Source organism: Podarcis vaucheri, assembly GCF_965113315.1.
Source record: "Podarcis vaucheri genome assembly, chromosome: 9".
NCBI classification, from domain to species: domain Eukaryota; kingdom Metazoa; phylum Chordata; class Lepidosauria; order Squamata; family Lacertidae; genus Podarcis; species Podarcis vaucheri.
The window spans coordinates 75763106-75785579 of NC_138767.1; the positions used below are offsets into that span (position 1 = coordinate 75763106).

At 47.8% G+C, this 22474-nt stretch overlaps 2 protein-coding genes across 4 annotated transcripts in view; both read right to left on the reverse strand.

Annotated features, from left to right (window-relative positions):
- Positions 1-22474, reverse strand: part of LOC309540511 (zona pellucida sperm-binding protein 3-like) — a 92474-nt gene that overhangs the window by 11167 nt on the left and 58833 nt on the right. The gene's annotated exons all lie outside the window — the stretch shown is intronic.
- Positions 262-21609, reverse strand: LOC309540482 (protein PML-like). Of its 3 annotated transcripts, none has more exons than XM_082237371.1 (9): positions 21449-21609; positions 18362-18834; positions 16580-17154; positions 14697-14731; positions 13239-13355; positions 11296-11560; positions 9901-9956; positions 7641-7758; positions 262-1383 (listed from the first exon to the last, which is right to left on the reverse strand). In XM_082237371.1, exons 1-9 carry the CDS (start codon positions 21485-21487, stop codon positions 644-646), a joined length of 2418 nt encoding a protein of 805 aa, XP_082093497.1. In that variant the 5' UTR covers positions 21488-21609; the 3' UTR covers positions 262-643. The 3 variants fall into 3 exon arrangements, with proteins under 3 accessions (XP_082093497.1, XP_082093496.1, XP_082093498.1); XM_082237370.1 differs by having other exon boundaries at positions 14697-14734; positions 21449-21608; XM_082237372.1 differs by lacking the exon at positions 13239-13355 and having other exon boundaries at positions 14697-14734.

The following is a 22474-nucleotide window of genomic DNA, read 5'->3' on the forward strand; positions in this document are numbered from 1 at the left end:
GCTGTCAACGTTTCCCCTTTTATAAGGTAAATTCCCTTATTCCGAATAGGATTCCTCACAAGAAAAGGGAAAAGTGGACAGCTATGCTCCAGAGGTTGGTGATAATGGCTGACCCTTATCAACTCACGCAGCTGCATGGGACGATGTTGCAGGTTGACTGAGTTAATTTTCCTCCCTTCTCTTTAGGCTTGGGCCAGTATGAGTATTTCGATTATGGTTCCGATTGCATTTTGATTGACAAATAGTTGTCTAGGTACAAACTTGAAGGAAAAAACATAGTTTACTTGTGGATATTAATTGTTTAATTGCAAAATAAAGATGTGCTTTAGTAAAAAAAAAAGTAAAAAAATTTAGTACTTATTTCCTTAACATGGTAGAAGCATAGAATTGTAGAATATGCTGTTCTGGAGGGTCGGACTCAAACCAATGGCTTCAAGTCACAAGAAAGGAAATTCTGACTAAACATTTGCAAAAACTGTAAGAGCTGTTCAGCAGTGGAACAGACTTGCATGAGAGGTGATGGACTCTCTTTCCTTGGAGGTTTTTAAGCAGAGGTCGGATGGTCAGGGATTCTTCAGGTGTGGTTCCTGCATTGCAGATGGTTGGACTAGATGACTCTTGAGTCCCTTCCAGTTCTAAGATTCTATGAGGTTGCTTCCGGCAGCAGATGCCAAGCTGCCGACTGCAGATGTTGGAAGTAGAAGCGAATCTTGCTCAGCTTTTGGATTTTTTCCTCCGTGACCTTTCGGTGGCGATTCAGGAACCTGCACAATTTGCTCAGCCCCCTTTCTGGGTCCTCTTGATAGATGTGCTGGAGCATGGAAAGGCAGACATTGTGCAGCGCCAACGTCTTTGCAGAGGCCTCAGAGAGGAGCTTCTGCGACAAGAGGGGTCGCAGGGAGGCGTAGGACCGTATGTTGGAGTAGGCAATGACTGTCCTTTTCTCCATCACAGGGTTAACCTCCAAGACAGTACACAAATCCTTCAGGGCCTTGGCGCAGTCGTCGGCCCGCGCGTCGTTCAGGTCGCCCCAGCGATATGTGTAGTCCAGGCTTTTCAGCGTGTAGCTGGGCAACTCTGGGAACTTCTCCTTAATGAGGGGCAAGGCATCGATGAAACCAAAGATGGAGGCTTCGAATCTTTCCTCCTTGTTGATAGCTTGCAGGGCGCCAACCAGGGCTGGGAGATGGTCCGCAGACCAGATGTCATACCCCACCAAAATGGGCAGGGAGAGGGAGCAGACGTAGTCGAGGAACCCCTCCAGCCCAGTCTCGGAGAATTTGCTTCTTGCGTCTCCGCCAGAGGAAGGCAACAGCGGCCGGATCATGACAGAGCGGCAGTATGCTTCCTCTGCTAGGGCAACCAGGTGCAGGATATCACCCGCTGAAAGAGCAGTGAGAGGAGGTTAGTCCAGATTGACCACAGAGGCATGCGCATGACAAATACAGTGGTTAGGCTGGCCACAACTAGAGCCAGGGCTTTTTCGGCTGTGGCTCTGATCTGGTGGAACTCACAAGAGAGTAGGGCCCTGCAGGACCTGACGCAGTGGCGTAGCGTTGGGGGTGCAGGGGGGGCCGGCCGCACCGGGCGCAACATCTGGGGGTTAGGGTTAGGGGGTGCAAATCCACGGGTTAGGGGGCGCAAATTACTTGCCTTGCCCCGGGTGCTGACAACCCACGCTACACCACTGACCTGACGTCTTTCTGCAGGACCTGCAAGACGGAGCTGTTCTGCCAGGCCTTTGGTCGGGGTTCAGTCTGACTCCCTCTCCCCTTTCATAAGAACTTGCATGGAAGTGGCCTCCCAATTTTCCTCACAGGCCCATATAAGTTCAGCACAAACAGTTGGGCCTGGTGAGCATTTAAGGTCCCCAACCCTAATCTGCGGGTTGCCAACCAATTGGATTTTATTCTGATCCTGATCTGATTTGAGGATGTATTTTAATTGATTGTCTGATTTTTTGTTAATGTGTTATACATTTGATGTTAGCCGCTCTGAGCCCGGCTTCGGCTGGGGAGGGCGGGATATAAATAAATTTATTATTATTATTATTATTATTATTATTATTATTATTATTACCTCGGGCTAAGAACTTAATTCATTCTGGAGGTCCGTTCTTAACCTGAAACTGTTCTTAACCTGTGGTACCCTTTTAAGCTAATGGGGCCTCCCGCTGCCGCCGCACTGCCACCATGCGATTTCTGTTCTCATCCTGAAGCAAAGTTCTTAACCCAAGGTACTATTTCTGGGTTAGCGGAGTCTGTAACCAGAGGTACCACTGTAAATAAATATTACTCAAGAGCCATCAGGTTATTTCAGGCAAGAAGCCAGGCCAAATGGGTTGCTGATTTATTTATTATCATTTATACCCTAACTTTTTTTCTTCATGGTTCTCCCCGCGTCTCATTTAATCCCACACAACAACCTTGTGAGGTCGGTTGGGCTGAGAGGCGGTGACTGACCCAAAGTCATCCAGAAAGCTTCATGGCTGAGTTGGGGTTCAGTGGCAAAGCGCCCCCAACTATGGCATGAGAAAGTGAATAAAGTCTTTTCCCCTCTCTCATAACACTAGAATTCATTAATAATAATAATAATAATAATAATAATAATAATAATAATAATAATAATTTATACCCCGCCCATCTGGCTGGGTTTCCCCAGCCACTCTGGGCAACTTCCAACAGAACACTAAAATACAATAACCTATTAAGCATCAAAAGCTTCCCTAAACAGGGCTGCCTTCAGATGTCTTCTAAAAGTCTGGTAGTTGTTTTTCTCTTTGAAGCGGAATGCTGAAAGATTCAGGACAGAGAAAAGAAGTCCTCCTTCGTACGGCACAAATTCAAACTACGGCACTTGCTCCCACAGGAGGCAGGGATGGCCACCCATTTCAGTGGCTTTTAAAGAGAACTGGACAAATGCATGGAGGGGGAGAGGGCTGCCAATGGCTACAAGCCAGGATGCCTCTGGTGCTGTGGGTTAAACCACAGAGCCTAGGACTTGCCGATCAGAAGGTCGGCAGTTTGAATCCCCGTGACGGATTGAGCTCCCGGTGTTCAATCCCTGCTCCTGCCAACCTAGCAGTTCGAAAGCACATCAAAGTGCAAGTAGATAAATAGGTACCACTCTGGCGGGAAGGTAAACGGCGTTTCCGTGCGCTGCTCTGGTTCGCCAGAAGCAGCTTAGTCATGCTGGCCACATGACCCGGAAGCTGTACGCCGGCTCCCTCGGCCAATAAAGCGAGATGAGCGCCGCAACCCCAGAGTCATCCACGACTGGATCTAATGGTCAGGGGTCCCTTTGCCTCTGCTCTGTCTCTACTGTTGGAAGCAGTGATGTTTTTGAATCCCACCTGCTGGAAAGAGCAGGAGGGGAGAGTTGCTCTTGGGCTCAAATTCTGCTTGCAGATTTCCCAGAGGCATCTAGTTGGCCACTGTGTGAACAGGATGCTGGATTGGACGGGACACTGGCCTGATGCAGACGGCTCTTACGTTCTAGGTAGCCATATGCCATTGATAGACTGACCTCCTCCCCCCGAGCTTTAAGGGTATTTTTAGAAGGCAACGCCGGGTTGTGTGTGTGTGTGTGAGCACCTGATCTCCTTCTGCTTCCCTACAAACATATTCACTGTGGTTATCCAGTTTGCTCAGAGGCCAGTCAGCAGGTGTCATGAATCTGTGCTCCTGCATCTTTTAAGTGCCTTGCAATACCCTTGCTCCTCCCCCCTTAGAAACCACCTGAGTTAGTAACCATCAGCACACCTTGTAGCTAGAAAGACCATAGGTAAGCTCAGATCACCACCATGCATTTAAAGCGCCCTTATACAGTGGTGCCTCGCAAGACGAAAAGAATCCGTTCTGTGATTCTCTTCGTCTAGCGGTTTTTTTCATCTTGCGAAGCAAGCGCATTGAAGGATTAGCGCTATTAGCGCTTTTAGAGGCTTTTAGCGGCTTATCTGCTGATCGGATCAGCTGATAAGCGGCTTAGCGGCTTAGAAAAAGGGGGGGAGGGGAAAAACCCGCAGGAACTCGCAAGACATTGTCGTCTTGCGAAGCAAGCCCATAGGAGATTCGTTTCGCGAAGCACCTCCAAAACAGAAAACTCTTTCGTCTAGCGAGTTTTCCGTCTTGCGAGGCATTCGTCTTGCAGGGCACCACTGTACCTCTTTATTAATCCAGAATGTGGCAGCTACAGTAGATTGGTGACTGAAACTGCAATGTGCTCTACGTGGGGGTACCTTTGAAGGTGACCTGGAAACTACAACTAATCCAGAATGTGGCAGCTAAACTGGTGACTGGGAGTGGCCGCCAAGACCACATAACACCAGTCCTGAGAGATCTGCATTGGCTCCCAGTACATTTCCGAGCACAATTCAAAGTGTTGGTGTTGACCTTTAAAGCCCTAAACGGCCTCAGTCCTGTATACCTGAAGGAGCATCTCCACCCCCATCATCCAGCCCGGACACTGAGGTCAAGCACAGAGGGCCTTCCAGTGCTTCCCTCGCTGCAAGAATTGAGGTTACAGGGAACCAGGCAGAGGGCCTTCTTGGTAGTGGCGCCTGCCCTGTGGAACGCCCTCCCAGCAGATGTCAAGGCAATAAACAACTATTTTACTTTTAAAAGACAACTGAGGACAACAGGATTCCCTGTTTAGGGAAGTTTTTAATGTCTGATCCTGTATTGTTTTTAACATTCAGTTGGAAGCTGCATAGAGTGGCTGGGGAAACCCAGGCAGATGGGCGGGGTATAAATAATAAATTATTATTATTATTATTATTATTATTATTATTATTATTATTATTATTATTAATATTATTATTATTATTATTATTATTATTATATTTATCTACAGTGGTGCCTCTGGTTACATACGCTTCAGGTTACATACGCTTCAGGTTACACACTCCACTAACCCAGAAATAGTGCTTCAGGATAAGAACAGAAATCGGGCTCCAGTGGCGCGGCGGCAGCAGGAGGCCCCATTAGCTAAAAAGTGGTGCTTCAGGTTAAGCACAGTTTTAGGTTAAGAACGGACCTCCAGAACAAATTCAGTACTTAACCCGAGGTACCACTGTATTTTGTTAAATTTACACACTGCTTGATTGGAGGAAAGCTCAAAGGGCCTTACGAAAAGACTTTAGTGCTAGCTGCAGTCCCCAAACTATCTTCAAGGGCAGTCCCACGTAAAGAACATCACAGTAATCTAACCACAAGGTGGCCAGGCTATCCCTTTCTACGAAGTTGGGGAAAGGGGCTCCCAATGTCGGAGCACCCCAGACTTTCAGGGGTACGTGCATGACAAACACACCCACCTGCCGCAACAGGCCACCTGCCACAGGACCTGAGTCTTGTCAGGATCCTGCTTGCCCTGACTGAGCCTCCAAGTCAAGGTGGGTTTGTGGCATCACCAGGTACTTGTGGATTTCCCCTGTGGCCCCTGGCTAGGCACCACTGGAAAACAGATCTGATCTGATACCAGCTTGTGCTCTCATTGGAATGTATGTTGGAAGAAGAAGAAGTTGGTAGCATCTTCCCTGCTGGAAGGAGGGCAGCAGGTGAGCAGCCCCTTTCCTGATGCCCCTCTGATATGCCAGCCTCTCCCTTCACTCCCAAGTAGGGATGGGAACCTATGCCAATTTTGGTTTCTCTGGGTTTCTCTTTTTCCAGTCTTAGGTTTGGTTCTCCACAATTCCACATCAGTTTGTAGTTTTTTAAAAAATAGAAACTCCTCATGAAAAGCTACCAACATCTTCATTCAAATCTCTCCTCATCTACACATTTGTGTGCAGTTTTGCCCAATCTGCACATTTATGCAAACAAGTGGTGCCTCGCAAGACGAAAAGAATCCATTCTGTGATTCTCTTTGTCTAGCGGTTTTTTCGTCTTGCGAAGCAAGCCCATTGAAGGATTAGCGCTACTAGCGGCTTTTAGCGGCTTATCTGCTGATGGGATCAGCTGATAAGCAGCTTAGCGGCTTAGAAAAAGGGGGGAGGAAAAAAAACTAGCAGGAACTCGCAAGACATTGTCGTCTTGCGAAGCAAGCCCATAGGAAATTCATTTTGCGAAGCACCTCCAAAACGGAAAACTCTTTCGTCTAGCGAGTTTTCCGTCTTGCAAGGCATTCGTCTTGCGGGGCACCACTGTATAAGACTTTCTTGTAGCGGCTTTTGATACAATTGATCATAATATCCTTCTGGACCGTCTAGAGGAGCACTGGGGGCACTGTTATACAGTGGTTCTGCTCCTTCCTCCTGGGCGTGTCCAGAAAGTAGTGGTGGGGAATGAGTGTTCAAACCCCTGGGCCCTCACTTGTGGGGTGCCTCAGGGTTCCGTCCTCTCCCCCATGCTTTTTAACATCTACATGAGATCTACATGAGATTATCAGGGGGTTTGGGCTGGTTGTCCATCAGTATGCGGATGGTACCCAGCTCTACCTCTCTTTTAAATGGGAACCAGTGAAGGCGGTGAAGGTCCTGTGTGAGTGCCTGGAGGCAATTGGAGGATGGATGGCGGATAATGGATTGAGGTTGAATCCTGACAAGACAGAAGTACTGTTCTTGGGGGACAGGAGGCGGGCTGGTGTGGAGGACTCCCTGGTCCTGAATGAGGTAACTGTGCCCCTGAAGGACCAGGTGCGCAGCCTGGGAGTCATTTTGGACTCACAGCTGTCCATGGAGGCACAGGTCAATTCTGTGTCCAGGGCAGCTGTCTACCAGCTCCATCTGGTACGCAGGCTGAGACCCTATCTGCCCGCAGACTGTCTCGCCAGAGTGGTGCATGCTCTGGCTATCTCCCGCTTGGACTACTGCAATGCGATCTACGTGGGGCTACCTTTGAAGGTGACCCGGAAACTACAACTAATCCAGAATGCAGCAGCTAGACTGGTGACTGGGAGCAGCCGCCGAGACCACATAATACCGGTCCTGAAAGACCTACATCGGCTCCCAGTATGTTTCTGAGCACGATTCAAAGTGTTGGTGCTGACCTTTAAAGCCCTAAACGGCCTCAGTCCTGTATACCTGAAGAAGCGTCTCCACCCCCATTGTTCAGCCCGGATACTGAGGTCCAGCGCCAAGGGCCTTCTGGCGGTTCCCTCGCTGCAAGAAGTAAGGTTCTAGGAAACCAGGCAGAGAGCTTTCTTGGTGGTGGTGCCCGCCCTGTGGAACGCCCTCCCGTCAGATATCAAAGCGATAAACAACTACCTGACATTTAGAAGACATCTGAAGGCAGCTGTGTTTAGGGAAGTTTTTAATGTGTGACATTTTAATGTATTTTTAATCTTTGTTGGAAGCTGCCCAGAGTGGCTGGGGAGACTCAGCCAGATGGGCGGAGTACAAATAATAAATTATTATTATTATATATCTTTTTTACCAATACATGTGTGTTTTTATGCACACTTTACCCTGGGATTTGCAATTTTGTGCACGTGACTTGGCTGGATAACTGCACTGCAAAATTCAGACTGTGCAGAAGCGCAGACTTTGCAGTATGGCTGGGTTTTGGTTTATGCATTGTTTTGGAAAGTGCAAATCAAGTGGATTTGCCTTCAAATGCAAACTGAACTGAATTTCTCCCCCACCCCTTCTTTCTAAGCGATAATTTTGCAGTATCTGATTTCAAAAGTGGCTCTCAGCCCCTTACGTAGAAGCTTCAGGTCGAAGAAAACCATGGTCCCTTGCCCCAACTGAGACTCCTGCCTCAGGCGTTCTTCCTGGCTATTCTGTGATCTGTTCCTGATGTCCTGTAGCAAGCTAGATTCCTGGCGAGAAGACAGACAAGTGGGGGGGGGGACACTTCAGAGATTATGGGCCACTGACTCACCTCTTTTCCCCAGCCACAACCACTGCGCTGCTGCCTTGGGGATGGAGGGTTCCATGACTCAGAAAAAAGAGCATTGTGACAACTTAAAAGACTAACAAGATTTTATTCACAGAATCACAGAACTGTCGAGAAGGAAGATACCCCCAAGCAGGGCTGGATTTAGGTTTGATGAGGCCCTAAGCTACTGAAGGTAATGGGGCCCTTTATATGTCCAGCTGTCCTTTGTCAACAACAAATTGTCGCTGTTTTTGTGTGTGTTGAATATATGCTATATGGTAATTTATGGACCTAATAGGTATCTAAAGCCATTTGCACATAACAAAATATGTATTTTATCAAAGCAATTGTTGAACTGAAATACAATTAAGAAGTACATTAACAGTGAAATACAATTAAGAGGTATATTTTGGGGGGCCCCGAGAGAGTGGGGCCCTAAGCTATAGCTTGTTTAGTTTATACATAAATCTGGCCCTGCCCCCAAAGGTCATCTGGTCCAAACCCCTAGGAATTGCAGTAAAAATGTCACGAGTAAGATTTTTGTACTCAAACATCACCTTTCAGCTGATTTACAAATTGGACCATTAAGATGATTCCTCATCATCCTGGAAAAAAGTGACAAATGGGATGCCGCAGGGTTCTGTCCTGGCCCCAATGTTGTTAAACATCTTTCTAAATGACTTGGATGAAGGAAATGAGGGGGTGCTCATCAAACTTGCAGGTGACAGCAACGTGGGAAGGGTAGCCAATGCTGCAGAAGACAGACTCCGGATTCAAAAGGGCCTTCACAGACTGGAGACCTGGACTTAAAACTTACAAAATGAATTTCAATGGGTACAAATGTTCTGCACTTAGGCAGGAGGAACCAGATGCACAAATATATGATGGGCGACACCTGGCTTACTAGCAGTACATGTGAAAAGGATCCAGGGGTCTTAGGAGACCACAAGCTTCGCATGAATGAACAGTGTGGTTGATTAAAAAAAACAAAAAAGAATGCTATTGTAGGCTAGTGCCCAGATCAAGGCAAGGAACAGTTCCACTCTATTCTGCCTTGGTCAGACCCCACCTGGAATACTGTGTCCAATTCTGGGCACCACAATTTAAGAAGGATGTTGACAAGCTGAAATATGTGCAGAGGAGGGCCACCAAGATGATCGAGGGTCTATAAACCAAGCCTTATGAGGAGTGGTTGAAGGAGCAGGGTATGTTTAGCCTGGAAAAGAGGAGACTGAAAGGAGATATGATAGCCATCTTCAAATATTTCAAGGCCTGTCACATGGAGGATAGAAAAAGCTTGTTTTCTCCTGCTCTGGAGAGTAGGACTCAAACCAGGGCCGGATTTAGGGTTGATGAGGCCTTAAGCTACTGAAGGTAATGGGGTCCTTTATATGTCCAGCTGTCCTTTGTCAACAACAAATTGTCGCTGTTTTTGTGTGTGTTGAACATATGCTATATGGTAATTTATGGACCTAATATGTATCTAAAGCCATTTGCACATAACAAAATATGTATTTTATCCAAGTAATTGTTGAACTGAAATACAATTAAGAAGTATATTAATAGTGAAATACAATTAAGAAAAAGAATATTTTTTGGAGTGGGGCCCTAAGCTACATAGCTTGTTTAGCTTATACGTAAATCTGGCACTGACTCAAACCCATGGCTTCAAGTTACAAGAAGGGATATTCTGGTTAAACATCAGGAAGAACTTTCTGACAGTGAGAGCTGTTTGACAGTGGGACAATTTCCCTCGGGAGGTGGTGGAGACACTCCCTCCTTGAAGGTTTTTAAGCAGAGGTTGGCTGGCGATCTGTCTTGGATACTTTAGCTGAGATTATGGCATTACAGGGGGTTGGACTAGATGACCCCAACTCTGCAATTCTACGAATATTGAAGGTTTGCTTCGCTGCGCCTATGTCACAGGTGCAAGAAAAGGATTGCTCTTCTATTATTCTGTATAGTTGAAAAGGGCCACCAACGTGCTGTGAGACCACGGCCTTCACAAGGGACTCCGTTGTCCAGGGGGCAGTGAGGAGGGCACCAAGCGACAGCGTGGCAGCACCTGGGTCTCTGCACTCACCACAGATTCGTCGTCGGTGATTTCGTCTCCCGAGGAAATGCTCACAGGAGCATCACCTGCAAGAGAAAAGCCGGACATCCAATGAAGGCTAGCTTTTTGCGCTGGCCTTTCCCACTGCCATGTGGCTCTTAATATCAGAAAGCACTCTCTAATGTTAAGTTACAATATGCAGTGATAGCTCGGGTTACAGACGCTTCAGGTTACAGACTCCGCTAACCCAGAAATAATACCTCGGGTTAAGAACTTTGCTTCAGGATGAGAACAGAAATCGCACAGCGGCGGCACGGTGGCAGCGGGAGGCCTCATTAGCTAAAGTGGTGCTTCAGGTTAAGAACAGTTTCAGGTTAAGAATGGACCTCCAGAACGAATTAAGTTCTTAACCTGAGGTACCACTGTACACACAAACAAACACATTATTATTTTTGGACGAGGCACACTTCTTTCACAGCTGGCTCCAGTTTAAAAGAGGCATTCCTGTCTTTCTTTCAACCAGCTAATGCTTCTTCCGAGATTTGTGTATGTACCTGTATTAAAAATATATACAGTGGTACTTCGGGTTAAGAACTTAATTCGTTCCAGAGGTCCATTCTTAACCTGAAACTGTTCTTAACCTGAGGTACCACTTTAGCTAATGGGGCCTCCCGCTGCCGCCGCACAATTTCTGTTCTCATCCTGAAGCAAAGTTCTTAACCCGAGGTACTATTTCTGGGTTAGCGGAGTCTGTAACCTGAAGCGTATGTAACCTGAGGTACCACTGTATTTTTGAAAACCTGATTTATTGTGGGTGCTTTTTAATCAATAGAGAAGGTTTCAATCCACTATGTGACCCGACTGATTAAACCGGGGGTGGGGAGTCCACACCCCTCCAGAGTGGCCAATGGCCAGGGGTGCGGGTGGGAATTGTAGATGTTCAACGACATCTGAAGTGCACCAGGTTCCTTACACTTGGTGGCCAAGTGGTTCAGGTGATGGATTAGAAATCCACTGGGATCTTGCCCCATGGGTTCAAATCCTGCTGACGACGTACCAATGTTACTATTTGAGAGCTAGCGTGGTGTAGTGGTTGGTCAGACGATGACCGGGGAATAGACCAGGGTTCAAGTCCCCACTCAGCCATGAAGCTCAACGGCTCCCTTGAGGCCAGTCCCTGCCCCTCGACCTAAGAATGGGGAGGTGCGGGGCTCCTTGGTGAAAAAGGTGGGGTATGAATGCCACAGATAAATAAAAATGCCTGGATTAAACAATTCAGCCTTCTTTAGGCTGTCGATTTCACAATGAGAAGCTCACTTCTCACGATGAGAAGACATTAGTAGCCCGCCCCCCTCAAAAAAGATATCAAAAATGTGTGACTGGGTCTTAAGAATCCCTGAGTAAAACAGCAGCTTCTGTCTGTACCTGACTCAGACAGCTCTGGGTCAGACCTGGGGGGCCACTTTGAGCTGTCCATGCCTTCTCCTGCCTTGTCCCTGCTCCCTCTGGACGGGGAGCATCCTGGAGATTGAGAACTGGTCCAAGTTTGTTCCAGCCTCCTGTTGCTAGGCAGCTGCCTGGATCTGGCACCATCGTCATCATGTTCCATTTTCACCACTTTTGTTGGGGTCTGGACAGCTCTTTCCAGGTAGGCACAGTTCCTCTTTGCTGGCGACTTCGGGAGGTGGCCCTAGGAGTAGGAATAGGATGATATGGCCATTAATTGATTTATTCCTTTGTGCAGCAAAAGCCACTACAAAGTGAGATACAAAAAAAACCCCCCAAACCACACAAACAAAAATATTACGCAGTTAAAATAATTGTTAAAGTTAGGCTTTCCATCTAATAAAAATTTGCTCTTCTGAAGAATTCAACTTAGGCCCACAAATATTTCTCATTGAAAATGCCACTCTAAAGAGAATGCAGGCCATCTTTGTCAGAAATGTTAAGGGGACCTGTCCCCTAATAAAAAGTGTGGGGAAAAGAAATGAATGATTCTGAGACATATGAATTTAGAAGAAATGGATGCTATCATGGAGCGCATATCTTAAATAACTTCTTTATGTAACTGGCTGATGGAAAATCAGAAGTCTGTTTTATTTTTATTTGTTGTTTCTTTTTCTTTTCTCCCCCCTCTCTTTCCTATCTTTTTCCTGCTTCTTTCTTTTTATCCCCCCTTTCTCTTCTTCATTATTTCTTTCGAATCCTACATCTGGGGTCTTTATTAGGGTCCAGGGACTGCACATGTTCATGGGGTGGAAAATGGTTGATGGAGGACCCTGGATGGGAGACTGGGAAGTGCCGGTCTCCCAGGGTGAGAGAACTACTTTTAAGAGAGGGCTTCGTATTCTATTTTTACTTTGGGTAGCTGTTTCTGTTTTTTATTTACATTCCTTTTCTATACCTTATTGTATCACAGCAAAACTTTGTTTGCATTCCTTTTCTATACCTTATTGTATCACAACAAAACTTTAATAAAAATCTTAACTGATTTTAACAAAATCAGGTATTGGACACAGGATAATAAATCAGTACATAATATGGTTGAGATATGAATCCAGGGGAAGTATGGGTGAGCCCTCTGGTTCTTCCACATCACATAGTGTTGCCATAAAATCCAGACACAAACGTTATTGAGCTTTTTTTGGGGGGGGCGGGTGGGGGTTGCCTGAAGTTGTTGAGCTTTAAAGCTAATTTAAAGAAAAGTTGCCCAAACCAACACTGCCGACATGGGTTGCCATCCGACTGGCATTTTTGCAATTTCCACCCGGAAACTGCTTCCAACTGCAGTATTATGCGTATGTCTAGGGATGTGGGTGGCGCTGTGGTCTAAACCACAGAGCCTAGGGCTTGCTGATCAGAAGGTCGGTGGTTCAAATCCCCACGACGGGTTGAGTTCCCATTCTTCAGTCCCAGCTCCTGCCCACCTAGCAGTTCGAAAGCATGTCAAGTGCAAGTAAATAAATAGGTACCGCTCCAGCAGGAAGGTAAACGGCGTTTCCATGCGCTGCTCTGGTTCGCCAGAAGTGGCTTTGTCATGCTGGCCACATGACCCGGAAGCTGTCTGAGGCCTATAGAGCGAGATGAGCTCAACCCCAGAGTCGTCCGCCACTGGACCGAATGGTCAGGTACTTTACCTTTAGTTTACCAGGAAATTCCAGACGTATGGCAACCCTAGCATCACCCCACATTTTTACTGTTCCAATCTCTCTCTCTCTCTCTCTCTCTCTCTCTCTCTCTCTCTCTCACACACACACACACACACACACACCCCTAGAAGGAAGCCCCCTTCTCACATTCGTCACAACCACAGAATGCAGGACAGTAGGAGGGGAACAGAAGGAAGGGAATTGTGTTTTCTGACTTACCAGATTACTGGTGCTTGCGTTGCTGCTGCTGCTGCTGGGGCCATCTGGGTCGCTGGCATCTGTCTTTCTGGCCACCGCATTAAGGCGATGGCGGGGAGGCTGTTTTTCAGACCCTCCCTGCGGATGGGTAATGCAAACAGTTTTATGAGTGTTTTAATAGAGAAAACTCCCCCTATTATCACATGAACACTCCGAAGTTAACTATTTGTGGTAGTGTTTATAATAAAACAGTAGCAAGGTGAAGGATCCACTCATTCCCTCCCCAGAGGTCCAAAATGTGAGGAGTCACTTCCAACGTGTGTATCTAATTGTGTCCTGAACACTCTGTGAAGGTTTCCACAGTGAGGCACAAAAACTTAGTTCAAGACACACACTGTTTACAGAGGATTTTAAGCAGCCCAATTTGATGGCAGGCAAAGACTTTCTTGTTCCAAGAGGCTTTTGGGAACTGCCTGTTTTTAAGGAAAGGACTGGTGCTGGGGTGTTTTTATTGCAAAGATCTGTATATCTTAATAGACACACACACATACTTAAATGTTTTTAAGGATGTCCCCCTCCCCAATGTTTTTACCTGTTTCTATTTTATCTGTGAGCTGCCTTTGACTAGATGACTGAAAATACTCGGAGTTGAGAGTGGATTTCATGCTCTTTATTCAGCTCATAGTGGTGAGGAGCTGGAAGTTCCCCCAGGATGTCTGCTTTATATACATTATTTACACAATGGGCCCCCCGTGATTGGCTAATTCCGGGATTCACCTATAGGCCCATCAGGTTGCGGATTCCACCTTCCACCTGGAGCTGGATTGGGTGGCTCCTGTGGACCAATCAGACTGCTGCATTCTGAATCCTATTATTCTAGGACCAATCAGACTGCTGCATTCTGAATCCTATTATTCTAGGACCAATCAGACTGCTGCATTCTGAATCCTATTGTTCTAGGACCAATCAGACTGCTGCATTCTGAATCCTATTATTCTAGGACCAAGCAGACTGCTGCATTTTGGATCCTATTCAACTCAGTCATGACAATGACCCTTAGGGGCTCTACCAACTCTAGGATTCTAATTCTATGACCATATTTTCCAAGCCACTCAGCCCCTGCTAGGATTTCACTTCCGCTCAAGGTTTCGAAAGCAAGTTACCCTGCCTATCTAACCCCATTCGCTATCCAGTGGTTAAACTGTCAGCTTCTCCCTTAAACTCTCTCTTTTCTCTCCTGCGTGGCATCTCTGAAAAGATCCCTCATATATGCAGCTGGAGTTTGTCAATGTGGAGACGACAGTTCAAGATGAACACCAGAGATGGGGGAACCTTCAGCCCTCCAGAATTTGTAGGGCCACAACTTCCATCATCCTTAGCCATTGGCCATGCTGCCTAGGACTGATGGGAACTGGAGTCCAGTAGCGCCTGGAGGCTCACTTCTTCCCCAGTCCCAATGTATGCAAAAGCAGCTCTTACCTGGTTGGGTGCAGTTTCCGGTCCACCTGGGACAGCTTCTAAAAAAGAGTGAGGCATTATTAATTAGAAAATGGAGCAATTTGTCTGTTCCTATTCAGAGACAGAATCACCAAGTATTTCAATCCTGCAGCCATTACTGGCATATCTCTGTTAGTTTTCCATCCTCCTATTCAGTGCACAAAACTTTAAGGAATGTATTTCACTTTGAAACTTTGCTGTTCTATAAAACTGATCATCCTTGCACCAGAAAGCATTAATGAAAAGACCTTTTTAACTTTTGCCTGTCAATCATCCTTATTGTTTTATATAATCATAAATCCTACGGACTCCCACTTCTTAGGACCATCTCCATTTTGCAACAGCACAAGCTGTAAGAGGCAGTTTGCTTCTGAGCGCCAGTAGCTGGGAACTGCAGTTGAGGGGAGGGCTACTCTTGCACCCGGGTTCTGCTCTGGGGGCTTCTTGCAAGGAGCAGCCAGTTGGCTGACGGTGAGAATGAGATGGCTCACTGGCCTGGGCCAGCAGTCTGTTCTTATGACTTTGCATAGTTGACCTGGGGGCATCCAGCTTTTGTCAAATTGTGGGCAGGGATGAAGTATCAGCAAAATATTGCATCCGCGTTTGTCACCTAAGATTAGGTGACAAATTATATACCGAGTCGAACCACTGGTCTGTGCAGCTGTGTGTTGTCTGCTTTTGCTGGCAGTGTCAAGATGCCAGGATTTCAACCAGGGCCAGTGGTGCAGTTAGGGAAATTTTAGACTATAATAATAATTTATTATTTATACCCCGCCCATCTGGCTGGGTTTCCCCAGCCACTCTGGGCGGCTTCCAACTGAATATTAAAAACAATACAGCATCAGACATTAAAAACTTCCCTAAACAGGGCCACCTTCACTTGTCTTTTAAAAGTAAAATAGTTGTTTATTGCCTTGACGTCTGCTGGGAGGGCGTTCCACAGGGCAGGCGCCACTACCGAGAAGGCCCTCTGCCTGGTTCCCTGTAGCTTTGCTTCTCGCAGTGAGGGAACCGCCAGAAGGCCCTCGGTGCTGGACCTCAGTGTCCGGGCAGAATGATGAGGGTGGAGATGCTCCTTCAGATATACTGGACCGAGGCCGTTTAGGGCTTTAAAGGTCAGCACCAACACTTTGAATTGTGCTCGGAAACGTACTGGGAGCCAATGCAGATCTCTCAGAACCGGTGTTATGTGGTCCCGGCGGCCACTCCCAGTCACCAGTCTAGCTGCCGCATTCTGGATTAATTGCCGTTTCCGAGTCACCTTCAAAGGTAGCCCCACATAGAGTGCATTGCAGTAGTCCAAGCGGGAGATAACTAGAGCATGCACCTCTCCATTAAGTCCACACTTTGGGCTTAATTATCTTATGAGCGGCACTTTTTGAGATGGGTCGTGTGCATTCCTTCACCTCTGGTTCTGGGGGCCCCTCCTGCTCATTCGGTTGATGGGGTCTCTAGACTTCCACCCTGAAGCCTACCAGCTAAACAACTCTCCTTTACTCAATGATGGCCACTAACAAAAACATGACCTCTTACAATCTGTGCAAATCTGTCACAAAAAAGTGGGCAGCAGCTGCACAGATCTTTTTGTTCTGCCTATCTGGGGACGAGCTGCAGAAAGTATTCAATCTAGATACTCTGAAAGCTGAAATCTCTCTGCGCATGAGCTATGACAGTCAGTATGTTGAGAGCTTCTGACTGGCGGGTGTGTAAGAGGAAACACCAACAAGGTGGCTCTGTAGAAGTCCTGCCCTGGTGCCACCACTGGGCCTAGGCCTTTCCACACACAGAGCAGGAGGTCTGCCACTGGGCTCACTCCCTCTCCTACCCAGTCACACCAGCCAGTCATTTCTCTTCAAGACTCTCACCTCTGGCCTTTGTCACTATTTCATACAGAGCCTGGAGCTGGGTCTTGACCTCTGCAAAGTCCCTCGCTTGGATCTGGAAATTGGCAACTGGTGGCTGGTTATCTCTGAGCTCCTCCAGCGAACTTTTGATGTAGGGTTGCATCTCCAAGACCACCTGGTCAGAGGCATATTGCTGCATCTTCTCCACCAGCTGCTCGCTGGATGCCATCCTCTTGACCAGGCCTTCCACCTCCTTGAGCCTCCTCTCTACATCCTTGACTTGTTGCTGGTGCTGGTCCTCCACTTCTGCTAGGAACTTGGCCTCCTTTTCTTGCAGCACCTTCACCATCTTGCCAATCTGTTGCTGGATCAGCTCCCTCGTCTCGTTCCTCGTCTTCTCCATGCTTGCCACCAGCTTCTGGAGGCTGTGGTAGGTTTCGCTGTGGTTGCTTTTCTTGAGCTCCCTTTGCATGCTCTGCAGCTCGTTTTGCATGCGCCTGATTTCGTCTGGTATTTCGCAGTGCTGGCTCTGGTGTTTGCTGTCCAGCGTAGCGCAAACCACGCACATGGGCCGCTTACACTCATTGCAATAGACTCTGTAAATCAAACGCCATTGGCTTTGTTATTGGGACTGCTGCTCATAGTTATTATTATTATTAATAGTTTTTCATTATGATTATTCTAAATTCTAGTAACACCGAAAATTAGTTCTTTTTAAAAAGATAAAGGTAAAGGGACCTCTGACCATTAGGTCCAGTCGTGACTGACTCTGGGGTTGCGGCGCTCATCTCGCTTTATTGGCCGAGGGAGCTTGCGTACAGCTTCCAGGTCATGTGGCCGGCATGACTAAGCCGCTTCTGGCGAACCAGAGCAGCGCACGGAAACGCCGTTTACATTCCCACCGGAGCGGCACCTATTTATCTACTTGCACTTTGACGTGCTTTCTGATCGGCAAGTCCTAGGCTCTGTGGTTTAACCCACAGTGCCACTCGCGTCCTTTTTAAAAAGATAAGTTGTCACAATTGCCAATATTGATGCACTGAGTTGATCATAAAACATGCAGAGAGGGAAAGAATGTTTACTGAACCCAGACACTCCCATAAACCTGCATACTGGCTCATTTTGATTGTATGTAATCTGCTCTGGGAGTCTTTCTGGCTCAACCACAAGGCACAAATGCTCTAAATAAATACATGCAACCTGATGCTTCTGAGCTGCTGTATTTGTATATAAAATAAAATTAGACCAAACAGTCAAGAAGGAAACCTCATCCTTAGATCCATCTGAATCCAGGGAGTTGGATTCTGTTGGAGGCAGCCCACTGGATCAGGCCAATGGCCCATTGAGTCCATCATCCTATTCTCACAGTGGCCAACCAGACTTCCATGGGAGGAAACCCACAAGCATTCAGGCAGAGGATGGGACAGGGGCTCAACACTGGCACTCAAAATAAGACCTCAGCAGAGCCGTCTTTCCTATTGGGCTTAGTGGGGCATCGTGCCAGGGCACCAGACTTTCAGGGGCGCCCCAGGGAGTGGGGGAGCTGTACGGCTTTGCCAGCGGCCTCCCCTTTCCCTGCCCGCCCGCCAGCTGTGCCCCGTCAACCATATGGCTGGTGGGCGTGCAGCTTCCTTCCCAAGCCTTCGCGGGAGGAGAGCGATCCCTGCAGAGGCTTGGGAAAAGGTCAACATCCCTGGAAATGGGGGAGGTGGGCGCCAAAGGGATCTTGGCACCACAGCGCAGGATATGCTGAAGACGGCCCTGGATTTCAGACTGAGAACGAAGCGCTGACGGACCACCTACCTTGCAGCGTCGTTATTGTGGGTTTTTTTGGGACAGTTCATGACACTTTGCTTTCTGGTCTCTGCAAGGAACTTTGCGCTCGACATGCCCTGGAGATTCTTCAGTGTTTTGACTTCGTGGAGGCTGTTCTTCTTGACTCTCTCGTGGTTTGTGAAACACACGCCGTCGCAAAAGTGCCAGTCACATTCGGAACACCAGAACACCGCCTCTCTCTCAGAGCTACAGCTGCAGGCCAAATCTTGGCCTTGGCTGATCTTCTGGAAGATGCTCAGCTGGGACTGAAGGTTTGCAAAGAGCATGTTGGGCTTCAGTTCAGGGAGAGAGTATGGGGATCTGCATATGGCACAGTGACCACTGGGCTGGTTTTCTTGGAGGCACTGGGCGCACAGGTTGTGAAGGCATGGCAGCAGTTTGGGGCTCTGAACTTCCCCGTGGCAACTCTCACACAAGAGGAACTGTAATTCACCCATCTCCTGTTGGGGAAAAACAAGGATAAGGGGCAATAGTTTGGAAGATGCCCATTAAGCTTCAAGTAGGGATAGGAAAATGGGGGGTCGGGGTGGGAATCATCAGCATTTTGCTGCAAATTCCTCCCAGCTTACACATTTCTGTATGACATTTTTTCCGTAACTGTATGTTTTGGAAAGCAAAGGTGAATCTACATTCAGTGGCGTAGCGTGGGGGGTGCAGGGGGGGGCCAGCCGCACCGGGCACAACATCTGGGGGTTAGGGTTAGGGGGCGCAAATCCACGGGTTGGGGGCACAAATCCACGGGTTAGGGGGCGCAAATCCACGGGTTAGGGGGTGCAAATCCACGGGTTAGGGGGCTCAAATTACTTGCCTTGCCCTGGGTGCTGACAACCCATGCTACGCCACTGTCTACATTGTCTATCAGAGATCCCACAAGCCCCACTTTGCAGCCGAATCTCCTGGCCCAGAACCGGTTTTTGTTGAAACAGCCCAGGGGTTTAGTGACTCGCAGGTCTGGCCTTTCTCAGAGGGGGCTACTGCTCTTGGAACTTCAGTGCCCAGGTGTTCTAAGGATTTGCATCCTCTTGAGCCAGAGGACACGGCTGCCTACTACTTTGGAAAAGGGGAGCCTCTCCTGGCTCTTGGCCTCTCAGCTGCCATGGTTGCCAAATGCACAACTGGCTCGAACACAGATCAGGTGACAAGGTACACAAGCCAGCAGTTGTATCAGAGCACTAAGGCACATGGCTGGGGATAAGATAAGATGCTGTCCCAACACCTTACATGCCCCCTGAGCTCTCCTTTTTACAGTTTCGGGTTGAGGCAGGGCATGAATTATTATTTATAACGGAAACTATGTACTTCGCATTGCCTAACACAATTGCAAGGAGGCAGAATGAGTTAATAATTACTCATTTCCTGATAACTTCTAGCTTCCTGCTGAGTTAAGAAAAGGACCAAACCTAGATGAAGGTATTCTTGCAAGGACACACAAGAACGTAAGACTCTGGTGTACGTAAGACTCTCCCGGATGCCTTTGCAAAACCCACAAGTAGGACGTGAGCACTACTCCCCGCCCCCAACCCCCTGTGACTGGTATGCAAAGTCTTACTGCCTTTAACAGCGGACATGAAAAATGCCTTTTCCCAAAACACTTTTAAAAAGGTAAAGGTAAAGGTACCCCTGCCCGAACGGGCCAGTCTTGACAGACTCTGGGGTTTGTGCGCCCATCTCACATCTATTGGCCGGGGGCCAGCGCTGTCCGAAGACACTTCCGGGTCACGTGGCCAGCGTGACAACGCTGCTCTGGCGAGCCAGAGCCGCACACGGAACGCCGTTTACCTTCCCGCTGGTAAGCGGTACCTATTTATCTACTTGCCCCCGGGGGTGCTTTCGAACTGCTAGGTGGGCAGGCGCTGGGACCGAGCAGCGGGAGCGCACCCCGCCGCGGGGATTCGAACCGCCGACCTCTCGATCGGCAAGCCCTAGGCGCTGAGGCTTTAGCCCACAGCGCCGCCCGCGTCCCTTTTAAAAAGGTAAAGGTAAAGGTACCCCTGCCCGAACGGGCCAGTCTTGACAGACTCTGGGGTTTGTGCGCCCATCTCACATCTATTGGCCGGGGGCCAGCGCTGTCCGAAGACACTTCCGGGTCACGTGGCCAGCGTGACAACGCCCCACTTTTAGATGGGGGCAAATCCCTTTCCTGGGTAAGACAGAGTATTTTGCTGGTTCCACTCTGGTGACTGTGATATCGATTCAGTTCAGAGCCTCTTAGGGACTCTGGCCCCTCTTCACTCCCACCAAGCCCTGTATTACAGATGGAAGCCAATTTCATTTCCCTCAGTTTCTCACCCCCCCCCCCCATTTTAAATCCAGTTCTCCACATTTTGCAGGAATTTGTGGTTTGTTTGTTTTTTAAATTGTCATGAAAATTCACCAGCACTTTAGTGCAGTTTTCTCATAACATCTTTAGCTGCAGTCTTGACTAATGCACACATTTTTGCAAGCAATTCCTCCCAGTATGCTTGCATTTCATTTTCGCTGGTAAAATATGCATTTCTGTAAACACTGCAAAATTTGGACAACTGAAAATTTTAGAGGATAGCTTTGTTTTGGTTTGAATATTGTCCAGAAAACATTAACTTGGTAGATTTAGCTGTAAACAACAACAACAACAAAAAAAATTATTTATACCCTGTCCATCTGGCTGAGTTTCCTTACTGAACCGAGTTTCTCCCCCCTGCCCTGCCCTTAATTCTCTCTATCTTATTTTGCCCACCTCCTTCGCTTTCACCCTCCCCTCCTCTACTTTTAACGCACACACAAGTTCCTGTGTTAGAGCTTATCACTTGCAGGACCAGCGCCAGGGCTGGGGCATCGGGGTCTCCTGCTGGGAAACAGCTCCCCCTGGGCTGCAGTAGCTTGAAAAAGAGGGGAGGGTGCACTGAGGACCCCCTAAAAGCTGGACCCCCTAAAAACTATTCGCTTGTCACGGCACGGAAGTGGAGCAAATCTGGAAAGAGCTTCCGAAGGATGCCTTGGCTGTAAATGCCCCCGAGTGTTTCCTGGTTCCCTGAAACTCAGCCGAGTCCTCCCAGGACAAGTCCAGGGTCTTACCTGGCTCTCGGAGAGGGATGCTGAGCTCACCTGAGCCATGCTTGTCTTCCCACGAAGCTCTTTCCTCTTCCAGAGGAGCTCTTAACCGAGAAGGGAGGCTGCCCAGAAACGTCTGCTTTTTAGGTTTCGTTTTCACAGAAACGGAAAGTCTTCCGTGGGCGTAGCCAGGATTTATGTTGGGGCATAACTGTCAATTTTCAATTTTGAAAACAAGGGATCAGCAGCCTCGAAAATAAGGGATCAGCAAGGAATTTCCCGCAAAAAAGGGAATCTTGGCAGCTATGTGTTGGGGGGGGGGCAGGATTTATTGGTGGGAGGACCAGAACGGAGCTATCTGCAACACTACTGGTCAGTTAAATACAGTGGTACCTCAGGTTAAGAACTTAATTCGTTCTTGAGGTCCGTTCTTAACCTGAAACTGTTCTTAACCAGAAGCACCACTTTAGCTAATGGGGCCTCCCGCTGCGATTTCTGTTCTCATCCTGAAGCAAAGTTCTTAACCTGGGTTAGTGGAGTCTGTAACCTGAAGCATCTGTAACCTGAAGCACCTGTCACCCGAGGTACTTCTGCTTAAGAACTTAATTCGTTCTGGAGGTCCGTTCTTAACCTGAAACTGTTCTTAACCAGAAGCACCACTTTAGCTAATGGGGCCTCCCGCTGCGATTTCTGTTCTCATCCTGAAGCAAAGTTCTTAACCCGAGGTATTATTTCTGGGTTAGCAGAGTCCGTAACCTGAAGCATCTGTAACCTGAAGCACCTGTAACCCGAGGTACCACTGTATTTGTACAGTGGTACCTCAGGTTAAGAACTTAATTCATTCTGGAGGTCCGTTCTTAACCTGAAACTGTTCTTAACCTGAGGTACCACTTTAGCTAATGGGGCCTCTCACTGCCACTGTGCCGCCACCACACGATTTCTGTTCTCATCCTGAAGCAAAGTTCTTAACCCGAGGTACTATTTCTGGGTTAGTGGAGTCTGTAACCTGAAGCGTATGTAACCCGAGGTACCACTGTATTTATTTCCTTG